Source organism: Monocercomonoides exilis, assembly GCF_001643675.1.
Source record: "Monocercomonoides exilis strain PA203 chromosome Unknown scaffold19-1596985, whole genome shotgun sequence".
In the NCBI taxonomy this organism is placed as follows: Eukaryota; Preaxostyla; order Oxymonadida; family Polymastigidae; genus Monocercomonoides; species Monocercomonoides exilis.
The window spans coordinates 659,081-668,387 of record NW_027150564.1 but is presented as its reverse complement, the minus strand read 5'-3'; the positions used below and the strand labels follow the sequence as shown (position 1 = coordinate 668,387).

Here is a 9,307-nt window from a genome sequence, read left to right as displayed (position 1 = left end):
TTTCTAATCTTCGGCTTCATTCTTTCCCTTCTTCCTCAAACAGCCAGAACATCAATGACTACAAGCAGTGATACAACAATTTCAATGCAAACAATCAACGACCAATACGATTTCACTTCTTTTCCTCCTTCAACAATCCTTTCCTCTCCATTTTCTTTCAACTTTCTTTTGCTCCTCAGAACAAATAAATCAGTTTCAGACAACCGCTTCCCATACACAATCATCACAGAAACCTCTGTTTCATCCGGGGTCAAAGAGTAATTTTTCGAAAACACCATCCCAACTGCTTCCGTTTCACTCACAAAACCATCTTCTTCAAAGTGATATGTCTAAATCAGGTCTGAATCTCCAGATGACAAAGTCAGTCGGAATGACGAATCACATAGCAGAATAATCTCTCCCTTTGAATTTAATTTCAGTCCCACATCTATTTTCGCTGGCCGAAGCCTCTTCCAGCTTGGGAACGAAGAAGGACGATTCCCTTTCTCCTGCCATCCCTTCCAGGCTGCATTCATCATCCAGAATCCACATCGAAGAATTATCTTTCTCCCCATCTCCTCCCTTCAAGCTCGAAATAGTCAGCGAAGCAGAATCGAAGCAGATGATATTATCCGGAGTGAAGAATATAAAGAAAAAATGGATTGTGGTGAAAAAACAATCCTTTCTCAATCGTCACATATACAGCCAAGATCGACAATTCACAAACGAAGAATTAGAAATTGAAGCTTTTTTGTTATTATTGCTGTATTTTTTTAATGGATAAGCGAATTATTCTGCACAAACAAATCTTCTAATCTTTAAGCTTCATTTTGAAAATGAGAAGTGAAGAAACCTAAGCTTCCGACAAACAGATTAGTTCACACTCCAGCGAAAGAGCAGAACAGCATCAACAAAGCTATTTTCCTTTTGGTGTATCAACTACAACCTGAGTATGAGCAGTTATTCAAAAAAAATCGATGTATCCAGAGAAATCAGCCATACTCTCTTTGGAGCATTCGAATGAACAGAACTTTTGCTGTACAAAATTACTGACAGCTTCATCTCTCTTCTCATTTTGTTGTCAGCTCACATCCTTCTTCTCATCATATCTTCTCCGACAAAAGTTTTTAAAGTTCTGATCTCCAAAAACGGAACCTCATGAACCACACATCATTTTGAGGCCTGTGAGAAATTGAAGCATTTATTCTACAATTTCACAGGATTTGCACTGAACATTTTAGCTGATCCGAATTCATCAACTTTTTCCAATTAAAAGCTGATTCTTGAAATGGAATTTTGGAACTTTGTTATTACACCTTCTCCTTTGCAGCACATGAAGATGACCAGGAGCCTGTGAAAATAACCATTTCTTATGGAAAAAAAGGACATAAGAGGAAAAAGAATGTGAAAAAACAATATAATTTCGAAAAAGCTTCTGAAAGTTTTGAAACAATTGAATAGACCATAACTCACAAGGAAAACAATCCATGTTTTTCACATTTGAGTATTGCTTTATTCGCAAAACTTATATACGTTACGAATAATTAGAAAATTCGTTCAACGTACTTTTAACATTTTTGAATATTCGAATTTCTGGATGCACCTCAATATTAATTTACTAATTTGTCTTCATTTTCAATTTGTCAGAAATGAATGAGTCTGGTGAGCTAAATTCAATCATCTTTTCAAAAGCAATGTTTGTTTAACTTTTATTTAACTTTTTGTTTAACTGATCATGTTTTTTTGGAGAGTCTCTCAATATGATATCTTTTCAAGAAGATTTTAACAAATACGGATGATGTATCTCGATTTAAATGTTCAGTGTGAAAGTTCGAATCATTGTTCAGTGCTGATGTTTAATTTTCCCCATAATTTTGTAAGAATTTTATTTATTTCGAAAAATGTCGTTATTGTCTGGCACAAGCTTAATTGCTTTCTTTGGAATTCCTTGAGATGATGAAGATTCACACATTGGAAGGTTTTCATTTTGTATTTTTCGTATTGTTGACATTTGAACTTGAATATGCAGGGAAAAGAATGTGGAATGCCCATCGTTTGATCAAAACGATTTTGAATTTAATGCATACTTGAAAATAAATCCTGTGAAAATCTTTCCCAAAATGAAGATAATTCATCTCATTAACAAACTGTTCCATCAACATCAAATGTTTTAAATGTTGCTAATCAAACAACACCATTTGTTTACAACGAAACAAGAGTTCATTTGAATTCAAAAATTCAAAAAACTGCAGATAGTCCCTCTATTAAAGAGTCGCCTTCAAAATATACTCTGAATTCAACAAAAATCAAAGAGAAAAGATTCAAAAAAATGAAGCAATCTGTTCATCTGCGAAATGAAAAACCGAAGCGGAAACAGCCGGATTTTGACGAACTGCAGGATAGGAAAACAAAACAATTGGAAAAAATAGAAAAGACTGATGTTAATCAAGATGAAGAGAAAAAAGATGAATCACTAGGATTTATCACCGATCATTTTCTTCATTTCACCAATGATGAGCATTTACGTTTACCAAAAACAACAATTGTTGAACTTGGAAATTTGATAAAATCTATCGTGAACAGCGCACCGAAAAAAGGGCCTCCATCAACTCTTTCACCACATGATAAGCTTATAGTGTATCTTAAGTGGCTGTCCAGCAGGACGACCTTGGAGAGGATTTCATCTTTAATGGGTATATCTCAATCAATGGCAAGCAACTGTTTGACTGATGCATGTCCCGCATTGCTTTCTGCGTTGAATGAAATTTTCTCCACTCCACCTAGGCCTCCAACAATTCCCAACGAAGAATTTCCTAATGTTGCTTTGTTAGTCGATGCAACGACAATTAAAGTGCCGTATCCCATTTCTACCACATTCACCGAAGGGAAAAAACTGTTTGATGCACATCATTCAGTTTACTGCATCAAAATCGAAGTGGCTGTTTCATCTTGGAAACCTCACAAGGCTTTGTTCGTTTCTGACGCGATTGAAGGAGGAAAACATGATGTTTTCCTATTTCGGAAAAAAATGAAAAGATATGAGGAATATAAGAAAAAACTGATGAAGAAAGAATAAGGAATTTACAAGATTTAAGGAATGATAGCTGGGCGATCATGGGAGACAAAGGATATCAAGGACATTTCCCAAACATTCGATTAATCACTCCCATCAAGAAATGTTTTTTCCAAGAATTGACTTCCGTCAAATTTTCATCAGAAATAGCCAAGCTTCCTTCTCCTTCTCGTTTTCCTTCTCCCACTTCCTCTCCCCCTTCCTCTCCTTCTTTCACATCTCCACAACAACTCCCTCCACTCCCTGCACCCCCCTCAGCTTCATCTTATTCCTCAAACTGAATCACATTCCACTTTCCCTGAATGCTCCCAAGCTTTCACCCAACTTCCTTCTGATTCTTTTCCTGAAACAATGAAATCATCATCACAAGCCTTGTCACAATTTTCATTCATTGATTCTTTCATTTCATCATTTACAAAAAGCGCATCATCATCATCAACGACTGAATCCTCTAGCTCCATATTCGACCGACTCACCGAACAAGAATTGGATTCTCTGAGTATTGATGAATTCAACAAGAGCATTGCTAGATGCATCATTCCTGTTGAATGGTTTTTCGGCCGGATGAAAAAGCTTTGGCTCAGACTTTCTGAAACCTACTCAGGAGGCAGAGAAAACGTTGGAACAGATGCAAAAATAGCATGTTGGTTGACTAATTTGGTTATTGACTATCACAGACTGGAAGATGATGATGGAAATTGTTTTAAGAAAACAGAAGTGTTTGAGTGTTATAAAGAAAAAGAAAGAAAGAAAACAAGAGATATTAATACACGTGCAAACTCCGAAAGAAAAGCAATTCGAAAAACTTCATTCATGTAACAATTTTTTATCATTGACTATCGAAATATTTCGAAAACAAACGAAAATACAGGAGCACAATTTTCAACTCATATTTATATGAACGACAATTGCATTTTTTTTGTCAATTTGAACAAAGGAATGAATATTTCATTAATTTCTTGATGAGATTCATTTTTCTATTGTTCTATTTCGATACCTCAAAAGATTAAGTAAAAAAACATTCTTGTTTTCTTCGTATGTTTTATTTTGATAACAGTTACACAAATGCTTCACTAATTTTATCATATTGCACAAAAGAAAAGAAAAGTCAAGAAAAGAAAAAAACAATTTTAATTAATTATTGAAGAAATGAACAAATGATTTTTTATTACTCGCAAGAAGTTATTTGGCATAGAAAAATGAGATCTTAATATATATAAAAAAACAAATTATTTGACGAAAGTAACAAAAATAATTTCCAAAACATTATTGTCAATATACATATTATATTTGTTTGTTTTTGCAATGTATTTTTGACTCATTTAAAATACTTGTTTTTTATCAAAAATTTTCGTAACTCAAATGAACTCTGTCTATCTTAAATGAACTCAGTTTATTCAAATTAACTCGATATATTCGAATAAACATGAGTTCATTTGAATAAACCTAGTTTTTTTGAATATAAAAAATCTATTCAAAATTCATCTAATAATTTGTGTTTTAAATAATTCTTTTTTTCAAAATATTTGGATTCAATTAATATGAGAGGAATTTATTGGAAACTATAAAAAATTTTTTGTTTCCTTATTATTCTTGTTTACAAAGCTTTTTTGAACAAATAAAAATAAACAGAATACTTATTAACTTCATTATTTTACATCGCTGAGAATTATTTAAATATATAAGTGATAATTATTGAAGCCATATTTTCTCTATCATAATATTCTGATTGAGAATTCACTTTGAATAACGAAAAATAAACACCTCAAAGTTATATCTCCTTTTAAAGAAAAGTATTTAATGAATTATAGTTTGTGCAAAAAAAACCGGACAAGATCGATTTCTCAATAACCGCAAGAAGAAAAATTCTGATAATTTTCCTCAAATTATATCTCATCAACACAAACTCGAGTGACATAAAAGACTTTCAGGACAGCTTCGCTTGAGCTCAGAAAAAATATATATCGAAATCTCCGAGAAATAGGATTTTGAGTTTCTCGGAGATTTCGATATATATTTTTTCTGAGCTCAAGCGAAGCTGTCCTGAAAGTCTTTTATGTCACTCGAGTTTGTGTTGATGAGATATAATTTGAGGAAAATTATCAGAATTTTTCTTCTTGCGGTTATTGAGAAATCGATCTTGTCCGGTTTTTTTGCACAAACTATATAAAGAATTCCGTAAGTGCATTGATTTATTTATTCAATCGAGAAAATTTTTTGAATTCAGTTTTGAAAATTGAGGCAAATAATTTATCTAGATCATGTTATCTATAATTTAACAATTTGACATTGATTCGTTTGAAAATGATCAGATTTCAAGGATAATTATTGTCATCTGAAAAAGTGAAAAATTCATGTTTATTTGCAAAATAACACAAATTGATGTTCATTTTTACAATATGGGTCAAAATATTTTTAATCAAGCATATTCATTGAAAAATTATGCACTTTTCATTGACTTTTTCATATCAAAAAACACAACAAAAATGGGTACATTTTTTGACATTCGTGAAATGTTGGGAAACTTCATGTTTTGATTTCGACGATGCATGTTTTAGGATATGAAAATCAAATTCATTTCAAAATCTGAGAAAGCGAAATTAAGTTATGAGTGAAGCAATTTTTTGTGCTTTGTGCAAAAAAAGCTTGAAAGTCCGTATTTTCCCCAATATTTAAACGAATAATAACAAAATATTACATATTCATCACTTTCTAATAAAAAGCCAAAAACCAATTAATCACAATTATTTTTTTGATAAAAATTGTACGGATTTTTTCATTTTGTTTAAAAAGTTTTCCAAATTTAAATACATAATGGTGTATGGTTAGTGTTAATAATTGTGAACACTTTTAATAACTGTGGACAGTGGCATTATCTCAACAACCGTTGACAGCAGCTTTTTGATAATTAGCCCAATTATTCCCTCATTGAACATGAATTAATATGAATTGTTGAAATCTTTTTTCCAACATAGTGAAATTTCATTAGAATTATTTTTTCTTTTCGGAGAAACCCAGAGAAATTAGATTCTCCGAGTTTCTCCGAAAATTGAAAGCGTTTCGTTTTTTATTCTTGGGAGAAAGTTGTTTCATTTCTGTATGTCTTACTAATTTGTAATTATTTAAGAAATAATTGTGTTAATTGAAGAAATGAAATTGTCAACGGTTGTTGAGATAATGTCACTGTCCACAGTAATTGAAAGAGTGCACTTTTATAAACACAAACAGTATAAAAATATGAAATCATAAAACTTTAATGTGAGCGAGGCTTTTTTTTCATTTCGTAGAAAATAATATGTTAAAAATTATATCTGTGCCGAACGACTTTTAAATTTTTGTTACTGTAGATCACTTCATTCATTAAAAAATAAAAATAAAAATAAAATAAAATAAAATAAAATTAAATTAAATTAAATAATAATAAAAATAAAAGAAAATAAAGAGAGAGAGAGAGAGAGAGAAAGAGAGAGAGAATAAAGAAAATTTTTATTCTTATTATTTATTATTAATCTTTAACCTTTCAATTTGGAGAACAGACAAAAATGTTTCATATTGATTAAACAATCAACTTTTGCAGATAACTGTTCATAATTCATTCTTTTGATGAGATTTGAATCTTTATTAACTCTCTTTCAGATAAATGCACCAAAAATTATTCTAAATGAGAATTTTTGCAATCGAATAAATAATTTTGCAAACGAATAAATAAAAATTTCATTCATAATAATAATTTTTCATTCAAATTAATAATTTTGCGTTCGAAATGAAAAATTTTCAAACGAAATGAAAATTTATGCATTCGAAAAGTAAATATCTTATATTATCATATGAATAAAAATTTTATGTAATAATTTATATTTTCTTGAAAAAATAGAAAATTAAAAAAATTTTTTATCTTTTGTGCGAAAAAATAATGACAACACAAAATTATTTCTGATTCAAAAGTGGCAAACTGATTTTCACAAAATTTGGTGAGAGTGCGAATAAATTTTTGTTAGGTTTACAACAATTATTAATTCGTTTGCAAATTTTCCATTTTGAACGCAAAAGTTCTCATTTTGAATAATTTTTGGTGTAAATCAACTTAATAAAAACACATATTCTTCCATTCATTAAATTTTAATGGATTTTCTTTTGATAAAAATAAATTACACATATTGAATGAGCACGATAAATATTCATGTTTATTCACAAATTTAAATTGGAAAAGAAAAATATGCGAACACGGAATGAGCAATAACACTCTTCAATAAAAATTAAAGACAAACACTTTGAAATTAATTATTTAAATCATAGCAACAAAGTGATTCGATAAAGACATAAATTCAGGAATGTGAAATGCTCCTTACATCTCAGCTTTCTTTTCTTCCATTTGCTTCTTCAATTCTGCAATAGCTTCGTCTTTTGTTGCAATGTCCTTTTGAAGTTCTTCAATTTTCGCTTTGGTGTCTGCAATGTGTTCGTCTTTTTCTTTCAAAGCTGCTTCAAGTTGTTCAATTTTCGCAGATCCATTTCCTCCTTCAGCTTTTGTTTTGATTTCAGCCAGCTGCTTTTCTAACTCTGCAATTTTAGCGTTTGCAGCATCAAGCTGTGCCTTTGGTACATGACCTTCGGGAATCGAAGGTGTTGATGAAGACGATGCTAAAGGCGAACCGCTGTGAATAGGAGAGCAAACAGGTGAAGGAGAAGCTGCTGCACTTGCTGGTAATTCGTCTGCATTGCAGTGTTCCCCTTTCCCGTCAGCTGTGAAGACGTAATATCTTGGTGGTTTGTTCTCGCCTTTGATCCACTCTTCGCCTGTCATTGAAGGTGTGGTCGTGTCCACCACTGGTGGGTAGATGTCTGCCTGGAACATTTCTGATCGACGAGGAACAACAAATGAGATGGGTTCAATAGAATCTTTTGCAGTAATACGGAAGAACTTCATGATTTCGCAGTGTTCGGAATGCACATACTGCTTGGGAAGAGCTGTGAGGCCACGTGTTGGTGTACCCTCAGGGAAGGTGGTGATGTAGAAGAAGTGTGGAGGATCTTCAGTGAGTTCATAGTATCTTATGTTTGCCTCACCTTTCGACCCGATGAACAAAATCTGTGTGGCTTCATCAAAGAATGGCATCATGATACCAGATGCTTGATCAATCACGTTGGACACAATTGGCTTGGTTGTGTTTCGTTCATCCCATATGAGAACTTGACGATTGCTTCCTTGTCCAAATCCTGTTGACATGAGCCAGTTTCTTTTGTTGTTGAAGAGGAAACGAGCTGTTTTCACTCCAGCATGTGATTGAATTTCAAGTACTTTTTGATTGGACCTGACATCAAACAAACGTATTTTTTTGTCTCTGCATTGAGTTCCAATCATGTTTCCGGCTTGGTTCCATTGGAAGGATTGGATTGCATCTCCGTGTTGGTTATCGATTGAAAAGACTCTTTCTTTTGAATTCAAATCCCACACTTTAATGGTTGCATCAGCACCTGCAGATGCAAGAATCCCTGAGGCACATGGATTCCAAATAACTTCAGTGGATTTTCTTCCGTGTCCAGTAAAAGCTGCCACTGGCTCTTCAATTCCATCAGCCGGCATTCCGCTCTCTGGAATCTTCCAAACACGAACTGTGCAATCTTCGCATGTTGTTGCAATTGTATCCTAAAACATTGGATGGAAAAAATAGTAACATGTCAAAAACAAATAACAATCAAAATTAAAAATCTTTGAATGATTTGGAAATAAAAAGTACAGACTGGATCATGTGGGCAAAAATCCATATCTGTAACAGGGCGTGTGTGACCTCGAATGAGGGGCATTGACGTTGGGTGACGTCCAACTTGTGTTGAAGGAAAGACGCAAATCGCACCTCCTCCAGAACCTTCCCAAATGTAAGAGATGTACTTGTTGTTCACCTTTATCATGTTTGTATCGAGGGTGGTTCCTGTTCCTTTTATGCCCTCATACATAAACTCACGCTTGGCAAGCTCTCCGAACACATGACGGAATTTACTTTTTCTAACAAATGACATTTCGATCACACAAACCTTAATTCTTCGTGAAAGATCAAGTGTCTATTATAAGAAATAATTAAATGTCTGCGTTTATGATTCAATTTGTTTTTTACTTTATTGCTCTTTTCAGAATTGATAAAAAAATGCTAATATTTCAATTGACAAACACGCAATATTATTTTTAATGAAATTGATAAAACTTTAAACTTAAAAAAAATTAAATAACAACAAGGTGAAATGAGAATTGGAGCCTTT

The 9,307-nt window shown here is 32.5% G+C and overlaps 2 protein-coding genes across 2 annotated transcripts; one reads left to right on the top strand and one right to left on the bottom strand.

Moving 5' to 3' along the window:
- Positions 1-1,932: 1,932 nt before the first annotated feature.
- Positions 1,933-3,055, top strand: MONOS_9693 (uncharacterized protein; the record flags this gene model as incomplete). Its single annotated transcript, XM_067880216.1, has 3 exons — positions 1,933-1,957; positions 2,009-2,032; positions 2,232-3,055. 3 exons carry the CDS (start codon positions 1,933-1,935, stop codon positions 3,053-3,055), a joined length of 873 nt encoding a protein of 290 aa, XP_067728461.1.
- A 4,157-nt stretch (positions 3,056-7,212) lies between these two features.
- On the bottom strand, positions 7,213-9,081 carry MONOS_9694 (coronin). Its single transcript, XM_067880217.1, has 2 exons — positions 8,795-9,081; positions 7,213-8,699 (listed from the first exon to the last, which is right to left on the bottom strand). The coding sequence occupies exons 1-2, from the start codon at positions 9,068-9,070 to the stop codon at positions 7,398-7,400; spliced, it is 1,578 nt and encodes a 525-aa protein (XP_067728460.1). The 5' UTR covers positions 9,071-9,081; the 3' UTR covers positions 7,213-7,397.
- Between the last annotated feature and the right edge of the window lie 226 nt (positions 9,082-9,307).

Bases quoted from the DNA above. Each gene is read 5' to 3' on its own strand.
- MONOS_9694 (XM_067880217.1), bottom strand. From the start codon at position 9,070: ATGTCATTTGTTAGAAAAAGTAAATTCCGTCATGTGTTCGGAGAGCTT. The intron at 8,700-8,794 runs GTCTGTACTTTT...CCAATGTTTTAG, and splicing joins ATTTTTGCCCACATGATCCA to GATACAATTGCAACAACATG.